This window comes from Caloenas nicobarica, chromosome 2, assembly GCF_036013445.1.
Source record: "Caloenas nicobarica isolate bCalNic1 chromosome 2, bCalNic1.hap1, whole genome shotgun sequence".
Taxonomy (NCBI): domain Eukaryota; kingdom Metazoa; phylum Chordata; class Aves; order Columbiformes; family Columbidae; genus Caloenas; species Caloenas nicobarica.
The window spans coordinates 4,294,399-4,306,668 of NC_088246.1; the positions used below are offsets into that span (position 1 = coordinate 4,294,399).

General features: G+C 38.0%; 1 protein-coding gene across 1 annotated transcript in view; it reads right to left on the bottom strand.

Annotated features, from left to right (window-relative positions):
- Nucleotides 1–12,270, bottom strand: part of ADCYAP1R1 (ADCYAP receptor type I) — a 111,583-nt gene that overhangs the window by 23,097 nt on the left and 76,216 nt on the right. Inside the window, exons 9-12 of the mRNA XM_065628354.1 lie at nt 10,562–10,715; nt 7,141–7,201; nt 2,763–2,832; nt 663–754 (exon numbers count right to left, since the gene is read on the bottom strand). Of these exons, the coding sequence (XP_065484426.1) occupies nt 663–754; nt 2,763–2,832; nt 7,141–7,201; nt 10,562–10,715 (377 nt within the window). The remainder of the gene's footprint in view (nt 1–662; nt 755–2,762; nt 2,833–7,140; nt 7,202–10,561; nt 10,716–12,270) is intronic.

Here is a 12,270-nt window from a genome sequence, read left to right on the forward strand (position 1 = left end):
TAATGAAGTGAAAACTAACAAAAAGTATGTCAGCTTTAAAAAAATTTAAATCACAGAGGAAGTTTTACAGCTTCTGAAGGAAAATTTTAGGATTTGTTGTGTATTTTTTGGGCAATTCTAGCTGTGTGGGGGAATTGCTTGGCTTAAGTTGAGTGCATTCAAGGTTACCAAAAACATGAATATTAACAGCCTCAGGAGATCTTCCTAAATTAGAATTCAGTCCAAAGTTAATGAATTTTTTTGGTCAAATCTCATCGCTTCAGTGAACTTCGGACTAGGTCCCTGGAACGTATGAAGCACAGCAGACTGTCCCCCTAGTATAATTATTGTTATTCCGGGTCAGTATCTTAATTTCCACATAACTGACCTGTAAAGAAGTTTGTTTGGGTTTGGTTTTAAATCTTGTATTTATGCTTGTTTGTTTGTGGTTTTTTTGTTTTGTTTTGTTTTTTCCTAGGTCTTTCAAAGAAAGGTGAAAGCTGACATTAAAATGCACTTCAGTGGTTTTTGGATTAAAAACCAGTCAAAATCAACCAAATTAATTTAATAAATCCTGTGATTCTTTTTACTTCAGCTGAGTTGTCTTTTTGAATTTGTCTTTTTTTTTTTTTCCTATGTGTATATTAGAAATCTTAATTAATTACTGCTTTATTTATACTTACAAGTAAATGCTGGATTCATTGCCCCCAATATCAGGTGACTGGAGTTTCTGCACAAGTATCACAATTATGCCAATAAAAAGCACAAAGTTTATCTAGGGGAAAAAGAGAGGAAAAAATTATGACAGTGATATATTTTTTTCAAGTATGAGAATAAGACATTCCCAGTGACCTGCTGGCTCCATTGCCTCATTCTTCTCCAAACTGCCATCTAGAAGTTTTATAGGGTCAGGAGTAATGGGGAAGTTTACAAGGGTTTTATTGCCCTTTATACAGGCAAAAATACCCCCTGTTGCAGTAGCTAAAATAAGGCAGAATTTCTTCAGTACCAAACACCACATAAGACAAACATAAGGAAAAAGGTTTCAATGGTTTTTATTATAAACCAGTGCAAAGAATAAAAAGAAAGACCCCCACACATCAAAACCACATAGGAAAGATCTCATCAGTAAAAGCATCTTTACCTCCTAATCTCTAAACTAAGGCATTTCTCAGTTCAGCAGTATCCGTCGGTCACGATTTAGTGTCTACACTTCCTTGAAAATCCCAAGTCATGTCACTTTCCTTGTGCTTGGCTGAATCTGGTCTCAGATGAGATGACCTCTAATGTTTTTGGGAAGGATGTATGTGGGTGGGTGCGTGCTAATGTTCATCTTCATGTCTTTTAGTTTTATGTCATCCTGGGCATCTTCTCTGTCATTGAATCATGTAATTATACATATAGATTTAAATACTTGGAGATTAATAAAATCAGTTTATTTTGATGCTTTAGTTTCAGATTTGGCTGTCACCAACTCCATAGCTTCTTAACGTCAGAAAAAAACAGTGATGAAAAAAACAAAGCAAACCAAAACTGTCCCTTATGCAACATTATACTCCTGTAAGGAGACCAAAAACTTAAACTAGATGTGAGTATCTCTTTCAGAAGAATTTTTTGTCTGATCTGAGGATGACAAATGAATGGAGAAGCCCAGTCATCCCTTGCTACTTGCTTGAATCTTTAATACCTTCAACAGAAGCCAGGTATAACTGATTCTCCAAAGCCAGAATGTGTTCCTGCATAGAATGTGTCTGTAAAATGTGGAATTTCACATACATCGATATTACAAAAACCTCAGACCATTGGACTCTCTCCATCTCGATACTCTTCAGTGTTATTAGCTGAATTACCTTTAGTGTCTCTGAAGGTTACTGTACTTTAGAGAGCTGTCTAAATACTTGAGAGGAGAAATGTCAAACCTGATGGAAACACATATAATACATGCAGCTACCTATGAGCTGGATTTCTAAAGTCCCACAGCAGTCAGTGAAGACCTGACCAGCACTGTCGCTGGACTATGGAGAGCAAGTTAGCATGCCCAGAATTAAACACCTACATGTGGTCAGCCAAACAACTTTTTCAGGTGCCTCTAGCCATATTGTCTAGGGTCTCAATTTAATTTCCAAACTGGAGGAGCTCAACACTCTTTTAAACTACCATATTCTTTTGGAACAGCAGCTGGAGCCCAAATAGGGTACTTTAGAACCTCTCAGTCATCCATACACAGGTATCTAGCATCATTTGAGTCAAATCCAAGACCTTCATCAACTAAAGAGAGCTTAGATGCCTTGTTGACAATTGAGCATCTTGCACTATGTCCACAATACTCTTATAAAGCTACTATCAGACAAATAAATGTAACTGTTAAATGAATTCCATTCAAGAGTCCAGTTTCCTAGTGACTAGCAGCTAGTATTGTTTTAGATGTCCTCAGTTGTCCCACTTGGCCTTCAGCTGCCACCTCAAATGGCACAGAATTCATATACATCTTATGCTATATCTGCCATCCCCAGGCAAATGGTCCATATGCTCTAGGGTCTTACTAGTGGCATTTGATATCTGTGTTTAAGCAACTGAACAACTTCTTGTCTACATAGTCTTTGAGTACAGGCAACGTACCATCATTTAACTTGTACTAAACCTTCTTTATAACAAGATGTCCAGTAGTCCAGCACAGTTGACACAGCATAGTTTGTAAAGCAATTTTAAGCTGTTTGCATCAGTTACGTCAGCTATTTGCCCTCAGAAATGCTGAGGAAGTACATCTTCCACGTGCTACTTACCATGATTGATCCAACCACAGGACCCTTGATCACCCACCACAAGGCAGTGTTGTCATTCATGTCCCAGCAGCTGCAGTTGTTAATGAAAGAATGGGGTGGGGAAAGAGAGGAAAGAGAAAGATAAAAATGTAACAAGGAAGTTAATAAACTCACAACAATTTTTAAGGGACAGAGAGTGGAAGACTGATCTTGTAGAGAAATTATTTTATTTGGGTTCAAATGTTCTAGTTCTTTAGTCTGTCCCTGCTGTAGCTTTCTTTTACCACCTTTACACAACTTGTCTGAAAGCAAAATAAGTATTTTTGTGACAATTTCAATGGTACCTCTTACCAAACAGTTTAGTCATTTTGGATAATGCCTTTATGTGTGTTTCTGTGTCTACAGACCGTTCAACTCTAAAATTGTCCCTTCAAGCTAAACTCTCAGTAGAAGGGACAAAAAGACAGGCAAACCTCAAAGAGGGTAAGCGATAGCTATTCCAAAGTTTGATGTCTCACTTACTCTTCCAGGATAAATAAATATGAATATTGGTTCCTGACCCTGACATGAGGATTCTTACCCATATCTAGTACACAAGAAGGTACTAGAGACTAGTTGTATTCACATATAGGAATGATTTTCCAGTCATTCGGTTGCAAGTCCTACCAAGGAGCAAGGATTCATCTAAAAAGGTTCGAGTACTGAAAAACTGTTGAGGTCAGCTCCTTTTCAAGATGTTGGGAGGGAGTCATCATAAATGAAGCAACGTTTCTACCTCAGCATTTAAAATCTTCCTCCAGATTCACCAAAGGATTCTGCTGAAGTTTATTCTATATGGATGCATTTGGACATACATTTGTAGACAAAGCTAATTAAAGGATCCATACAGATATGAGTTTTTACCTGTAACACACATTTTTAAAGCTAGAAAAACAATAATAATGAAAAAAATCTTATTTCCCCTGCTGCACCACCCCTGCTAACCTAAGTCATTAAGAATTTGATCGTCAGCTAAAAATATATATTATTTGTCTCTGCTTTCTTCCCTTCATGCTTCCTTTTGGAAAACACAAAATCACAGAAAAACGTCTACTTTGTACCCGCAGTTCTAAGAAGGAGGGTTTCCCTCCCACTGGGACAACAGCCAAAAGTCCCAGCAGTGGTTGTCATGGTGCAGCTGACAGATGCCAAGAAACAATTTGAAAGAACACACAGGAATGAAACGCTGCTGATCTTATGAGAGCTTAATGCAATTTCTGTGTCATTTAAATGGTAGACTCATAGCATCTGGGGGAAAAGTGAAAATCTTTACTTTAAACAAGACTATATATATGTGTATGGGTGAGGAGGCAGAGCTAAAATTCTGTCATCAAAGTGCATATGAGAGAAATCCCAAGCAGCTGAGTCATGTCTGCTTTAGAAACTTCAGCTGAACTTATATTTTTTGAAAAATATTATTATATTTCAGTGGAACAACATTTTATTGTTTATTGGATTCCTATAAAACCAACAAGGATCTGTGTGGTAGAGCTGGTGAGAAGAAAGCTGGGATGTCAAATCTGCACAAAATTACATATTTTTACTTGTCTACAAAGCTGAGAAACTTAAAATCCTCCAAAATCTATGGGACTGACGGCTGAGATTTTCAAATGTGCAGTAACATTTCTGAGTTATCTCATTCGGAATGTCCCGTTTAAAATATTTGTAAAGGGATAAAAATTAAGAGGGAACTCCTTCTGATCCACAGTCTGGAAATCAGGCTCTTTTCAGTTATCAACAATTGTATGCCACAAAACAAAAGCACCTGAAATCACCAATTATCGTTTAAATTCTTTGTACACATTTATAAATTAGATGCTGCCTTCTGAAAATTACCCACTATTTTCAGAGCTCAACCTCTCCAAGCTTCACATTAAATCTACCCTGAAAGTCTTCAGTGAGTTGACCAACACTGGAAGAATTTGGGCAAATTCTAACATTAATCTAGCTGTACAAACAGGCGTTGATGTATGGCAATTTATCTGCGTAGAAAAGAGAAATTACAGGAGATGGAATCCACGTGCTCTAGTTCCGGTCATCTGTATTGAAGACATCTACATCCCAGCTAATTATCCCAGACTTTGGTTGAGACAAAGAGACACTTGGAGGTTGGGTTTGGTTTTTTTTCCCTGCACTGATGTATTTTAAATGTGTGCTCTGGGGTGATACATCATCCCCTATAAATGCCTATTCTTAGACCTATTCCTCTCCTTTTACAGGATGTAAAGCTCCATTTCCAATGTCTATCTTGTGGTTGCCACATCAAGCTCGCATAAAGGTTTTTCAAATAATTTTTTTGGTCCAGTCCCTGTGACATCTATAGGATGGATGTAGTGGGAAAAAACCAAAACAAAATAGCAAGAACAACAAAAAAAACCCCAAACCCCACAAAAACAAACAAACAAACAAAACAACAAAAAAAAACCAAACATTTTCTCCTCAGGTGAACATGACCAGAAGGGAAAAAAGAAAGGAATGCACAACACAACAGTCTGTAATATCAGCCAACAAGCTGTACTATGTAAACAGGCCCCCTAATTTCTTTCAGATGCATTGCTGCAGTGCAGGTCAGACACACAGGTTTCTTTTTCAGGATGGATGAAGGGAAGGGAGTCAGAGAGATGGGGGAAGGATGTGATTTGAAAAAAGCCGGCGTCTGATCTCTGTCACATCTCTGGTGTACATCTGGAATAACTCCATTTAATTCAGGAGCGCAGCTCTGGATAAACAGACAGTTGCATTTTTCGCCACAAACCTGTCACTTAGAGTGATGCAAATCAGGAGCTGAAGTCAAGGCAGCTCTGCCAGTTTTATAAGGAGCAAGCAGGAGGGGACTCAGACTCAGAATCTGTATTTTAGTCCATGCCTTTGTAACTATGTTTTCCCATTTCAGTAATTTCTGCAGTGTTTTCAGGCTCATGCTGGCTTCTCCCCCACCCCCAGAACAATGCTTACTGGTTTTTAAAGTAACCACTGAGACACTCAGCTAGAATCTGTGTAAATGTGTTGCATGCTAAACAGCTTCCCTAACTAAAGTAAAGGTCTTGGGTTTTTTTGTTTTGTTTTGTTTGGGGGGTTTTGTTTGGTTTTTTGTTTTCTTTCTTATTTTTCCTTCTGCAAAACATTCCCTTCACCCACAAAATGTCAGGGCTGTTTAGACTCCTAAGAGAAATTAATGCATTTAGGACCAGTGTTGTAATCATAATAGTGACACAACAGGGGTTTCTGGCTTGTCTGGCATAGAAATAAATGATTTAATTTGTCTTAATGTCAAAATAGACCACTGGGTCAAAGCACTGGTATCCCCAGTGGAGGAAGAGCTTTACATGCTTTGCAAAAAGAGAGTGGAAGAACAAGGATGAAGAAAACCCAACGGAACAGCAAGTCTTGTGCAAATTTTGGATCCAGGTATCTCTAGCATAAGGCAAAATTAAAACATAAGCCTAAGTCTCTCAGAAATGGGACTGGGGTACATAATGATGCCTTTCATTCAGATCAAATTTTCGACCATCAATGTCGTGAAAGAAAATATTGCTAAGTTCAGATTTTCGAGTTGTACGTACATGGCCATTCCTACCAGCTGTGTCTGCAGCTCTATCCGACCAGTCAAACCATTGACCACTGAGATGTGCAGGACCACCGCTGTGAGCAGCCTTTCCCTCTGGCCCTTTAGGAAAGGACACAGGATATTTGCAGGATTTTTCCCTACCAAAAGAGACCATTTGGGTGGAATCTATTCTCTTGAATTCTTTCTGAAATTATTGCAGCTCCTCATTTTTTTTTACGCAGAAGACAGAATGTGGATTTCTGTCTCACCTCTACTCATCTGCCTCACTAGGTTTGTAGAAAAAACTCTCCGATGGGAAGATAAACTCCTAATTGCCTTTGTAAATCAAAGCTCACTGCCTCCTTGTGCAGATTTTACTCATCACATCAAAGATATCTGCAATAATTCATACAGCTGAGCTCATCACCTTTGTCTTCATTGTCAGTTGGAGAGGAGCAGACAGCCACAGGTGTGATTTACTTGACAGCTCTTTTAGGATGAGATAACCCATATCCTGGACTCCACTAATTTAACTGATTAGGGAACACAGGGGCACTCGATCAGCTGGATGTTTACAGGGTAGGTGCCTACATCTTGTTTCATGAATTTACCAGTGCGATAGGGACATAAACATCAAATTATGAACAGGAAAGCACTCTAGGTTGAACATCGAACCTAAACTACTTGCATCAACAAATTGATGCCTGAAATGGAAGGAGAAATTAGTCATGTCCTGCGATCACTATATTTCCGCTTCATCCTTGCCCTTGTGTTTAATGCATGTGAAATTATTTCCCAGCCAGTGATACCTACCCAGTATCATCAAAGTGAAGTCTCAGCACTGCCCAGACAGTGACACAAATTGTTGGGGTACCTGCAAAAGATAAGAAGATAATATCATCAGCAGCCTAGGCACAATTAGTAACTCAGTAATGAGCACTTTTTGCAACCTCTGCACTGAGGTTTTATTTCCTAATAGCACTCATGCATGAAACAATGCAATTCATTACGTTAATTCAGAGCTCTAGAACCATCTGTCTCAGTCAGAGGATGGCTCTGGTGGAATTGCAGAAGGAAAACATAACGGGAAAGAATGATGCTGTTTCATGTCATTGTTGCTCAAAGCTGTTGTACTGCATCTTGTTGCATTAACAGTAAGACGTAGTCTGTACAAAATAAAAACGGTCACAGCAGCTTACGTGTCTACAGCTACTGCAATTATGCAATAATTGCAGAGTGGCAGATGTTGAGCTGTGATGGCATTATAGTATTACTTGTATTTTTATGTGGCTTTGTGGTAAATGATTTGTATATATTGCGTTTTCTCTGTTATTTTGTAAATAACTGATTTTGCTTCACTTGTTCAGCCAAAAGAAATCAGTAGAGGACAGTTTTCCTTTACTCATGGGAATGTTTCATTTTTTTCATGAAAAAAAACCAAAACCAAACAAACAAAACACCAAAAGAGAACATTGGGAGCAAAATTTCATTTATATATCAGACATTTCTGTACTCTATAAATAAGGCATGTAAAACACAAATGAAATCAAAACAGTAAGAATCCACTGAGAAACCTAGATTTATTTTCCTTTCTGGAAACACTAAAGGGTGATTTTTTTCAGTGGAAATATTTTTATAAAATAGTAAAGTCTTGCCAGCAAACTCTGGGTAAGTTGGGTCTATATTTTATGGCAAACAAAATCTTTGACTAGGAAAATGCCTACTTCTATTTAGGCACCACTGGAAGGACAAAGTGCTAAAAAGCAAACAAAACAAGGACCTTGATAACCCCAGCAGTGAATGAGATTGTCATAAGTTGACAGGAACAATTATGTTTCATCCATTTTCTAAGGCTGTGTTGATGTCACATTAATTAGTCATCTGGCTGAATCCACTTAAGTGAGTCTCTGTCAAATCTCATATTCCTGCTATCAGAAATAAAAATATCCCCATTAGACCTAGATGACTGATGAAGACATCCTCCTTTAAAAAAGCAAGAACCGAAATATTTGAAAGGAAAACGATAAAAATAAATTAAATGACGGGCTTCGAGGAGAAAAAATCATGCAGATTTAATTTAAATTGAAGCCCGCTTTTCTCACACGAGAATACTTAGAAAACATTGAGATCTTTGTGCATTTAACAGATGCACGATAATGAAAATAATCTTAAATATCAATCATGAGTCTGATGTGCTGTCTAGTTTGCACTGATTTGCACTGTATACATTTTGATGGTATGAATAGTGTTCCAAGTCTGAAATATGTGCAGGAAGGCAGAATTAAGACTAAATGTGTCATAAAAATATAGTTCAAAAAGCACATTTCAGATTAGCTTGGAGTTTTAAATCACCTGCTCTATGAATATACATATAGTTGCTTGCTTTAGATCAAAATATATGTTGTATGTTCATCACCTTCTTTTCAGTTTCGGAATAACATTAAAAGGCAGACAAGCCCCAAGGGCTGACAAGAGAGTTATTCTTGCTGCCTGTGTCTCTGCCCTGAGTAAGGAGGCAGCATTAGAAAACTTACCAGCATATTGCATATTTAGGAGGGAAAAAAAATGCCTGGATCGACACAGCCATATGTAGTTCTCTTATTCAAATGAGGACACTGATGCGCTCAGCACTTTTTTAAGAAACAGATAAACATCCAGATGCTGCAAAATACTGAGCTCTTGCTTATTGCTGCTTCAATGCAACTCCCTCCCCAGCAGCTCTGAGCTGAGTGGCTGCTTGTGCCCTACACGACTTGGCATCCAGAGTCTTGAAGTGCTTCTGTTCTTGCAAAGTGCCAATTGCTCCTACTAGGTCAGGGGAACTGCTGTTCAAGTTGCAGAAACAGGCAGGAGCTGAGAAATTATTCATATATTAAAAAAAAAAAAATCTCCACACTTGGAGATTCTCTTAATATTATTAATGGGTATTATTGATACTGCAAGTGATATGTATAAACTGAACAGCTAGATCTTATTTATGGTATTCAACTCGAGATCAAATATTCTGAGGTTGCATTATAGAATGAATGTGTCTGGGTAGTTCTTTCATTACAGAGACTTTTTTTTAAACAGTTAATATGCTGTGTTACAGTATTCTCATATTCAGAAGAACCTACAAATGTGAAATTTCTGCAAACCTAGTTAAAGGAGCCCAATTTCCAATTTATGTTCAGATTGCAAAGATTTACACATTGTTCTCTTCTAGAATTATCATATTTTCATGTATATAACTCCCAAGTTCTCTTTGAAAAGAGATTTGTATCTCAGCTATAATGAGATTATTTATCTGTGGATGACAGTGGGAACTTGGAACATCCCTTTCCAATAGCCATCCTTTTCCAATAGCCTTTATACACCATAGTTTACTTCTGATAACTTCATTCAGCTCTGTGTCTTTGCTCCTATTGTGAGAGTCTTTGCCAGGAGAAGAGACTTTTTGTGTATATAAAGCTGCCTCAGGGAAAAAACAAAACTACTTTCAGTAGATTACTTGAAGGTTCAGGTTACATGAGGATTTTTTTAAAAGGAGAATATTTTAAGGCACAGTTTGTATGTAGACTTTACACATGAATATACAGGCTTATTTCCAGATTATTTCAGAATTATGTTGGTTTATGTACCAAAAATGAGCTTAATCTTCTTAGGATACATTTAAAATGAACTTATTCTTCTGTATTCACCACCTGACTTCTGTACAAAAACATTAGCAAAGAATTGTTTGAATTAAAATGTTTCAGGAATTAATTTATCTCCAGAAGGCCAACATGAAAAATAACTACACTGGTTATCATCTTGCAACTGGCCTTTCTGAAACAAATCTTATTTCTTCCTATTGCAAGTTTCCATTTCCCACCCAGGTATGATGAGCACAGACAGACGCCCTTTGGATATGTTTTCAATTTAGCTATTATCTGGAAAAAAAGGCAGAAATGAAGTCTTAGCAAATGGACTAGATTTAGCATTGCAGATTTGATTAAGCTGAAGAACTTGGCATTAAGATCATATCTTGTAGAATGCAATCCTCAGTTGTAATCTACATCTCTGCAAGAGATGCCGTGACTTCAAGACTTTCGTTCAATTCTATCAGACAAAAAAGCACAACTTGTTTTGGTCTGCAATCATTCTTCGATACAAAGACTAAAACTACACTTTGAAACTGTATGTGGAAACACTAGATGGTTTGTGGAGTCATCTTGCACATTGAGACATATTTTAGACAAGAAATGTCACGTACCCCAGCCGATAATAGTGTACCAGTAGAAATATCTCCTCTCTGGGAAAAAGGTTTCTACCAGTAAAGTGAAAAGGTACAATCCCTCAATGAAAAGCCAGAAGTAGTTGGACATAACACAGTAGTGAAAAAACACCATCACTGCTTTGCATTCCACCTGCAGAGAATCAAGAAAAACAAAGTTATTTCCATGTTGTTTCCACCTAAAATGCTTTCAACCTCTCCAAATCTCTTTGTAGGAAGGAACACAGCTGGGACTGGTATTATGCACTTTTCATAGCAAAGTTTTAAAAGCTTGATAAGAATGTGAGGTGGCACTTAGAGAATGAAGCTTGAAAGGGCAGGTAGCCAATTTTACCAGTGGGAGGTGGTCGACAAACGTCTGCAGACAGCTTGAGAATGTCTTACATTAGTGGGAGTTCACATTGTCAATGGATGCTAATTGCTAGATTTAAGCCCCCTTCCAAGGATTAAGTGTAGAGAAGAAAAGAATCCAGTGGTGTATTGAGAAACCTGAGGATGTGAAATGGCAGAATGATTGTGGAAAGCCCTGAGAGTGGGATCAGAAAGGATGCACCCCCCAGTGTGCAGCTGAGAATTGCACTCCCTTACCGTTTGTGGGTGTTGTCACTCAGGGACAGAAAATGAAAGTAAGCGTAAGTGTAAAGAAAACAGAGTGATTTACTGAAAAAAAAAAAAAAAAAAAAAAATTAAAAAATTAGAAGCTTTCATTCATTTGCTGGAGTGAAAAGCAGCAGACAAAATTAAAAAAGGGAAAAAAGAAGGAACTGGGGCTATTTAATCTGGAGAAAAGGAGGCTGAGAGGAGACCTTCTCACTCTCTACAACTACCTGAAAGGAGATTGTAGAGAAGAGGATATCGGTCTCCTCTCCCAAGTAACAAGCGATAGGATGAGAGGAAATGGCCTCAAGTTGTGCCAGAGTAGGTTTAGATTGGATATTAGGAAAAATTTGTTCACCGAAAGGGTTGTCAGGCATTGGAACAGACTGCCCAGAGCAGTGGTTGAGTTACCATCCCTGGAAGTATTTAAAAGATGTGTAGATGTGATGCTTAGGGACATGTTGTTTTGGTGGACTTGGTAGTGTTAGGTTTAAGGTTGGACTTGATGATCTTAAGGGTCTCTTCCAACCTAAACAATTCTATAATTCTATGTTAAAAGTCTTAGGTGGAAACCAAGCTCTAGCCTGACTCAGTGAGAATAAGACATACTTGTCTTTCTACTGTAGCATCCCATCAGTCCTTCAAAAGTAGGACTTTTCAACAAAACAGAGCAGAATCAGTGTATAAACTGGAAGCTCCTGACTGGGGCAGTGGGATGCTGATAATTTTGACCCTTTCATGTGACAGATCTGCAACCAAGATACTTAAACCATCAGATCTTGAGCTTCTTCATGGAAGTTCTACCACAGCTGAAGCTCTGGTCATTAGATGGATGATTTTAACGTGTTTTGTGCTTCAAGTGTTTCAAAACAAAGAGGCAGATGCTACTATTAGAAGAGTGGTGTCAACAAACTCCAGATCTAACACGGCTTCAGTTTTATCACAGAGAAGAATTAAAAGCAAAAACTGGTTTCAATGACAAAGTAAAGGCTGAGAAACTGCACGCCTGCACTTTCCTTGTGGAAGTGACTAAGAAGGAATTTAGCCCATAACTGGATGGATAAAGGAGATCTCACTTTGGGAACTCACTG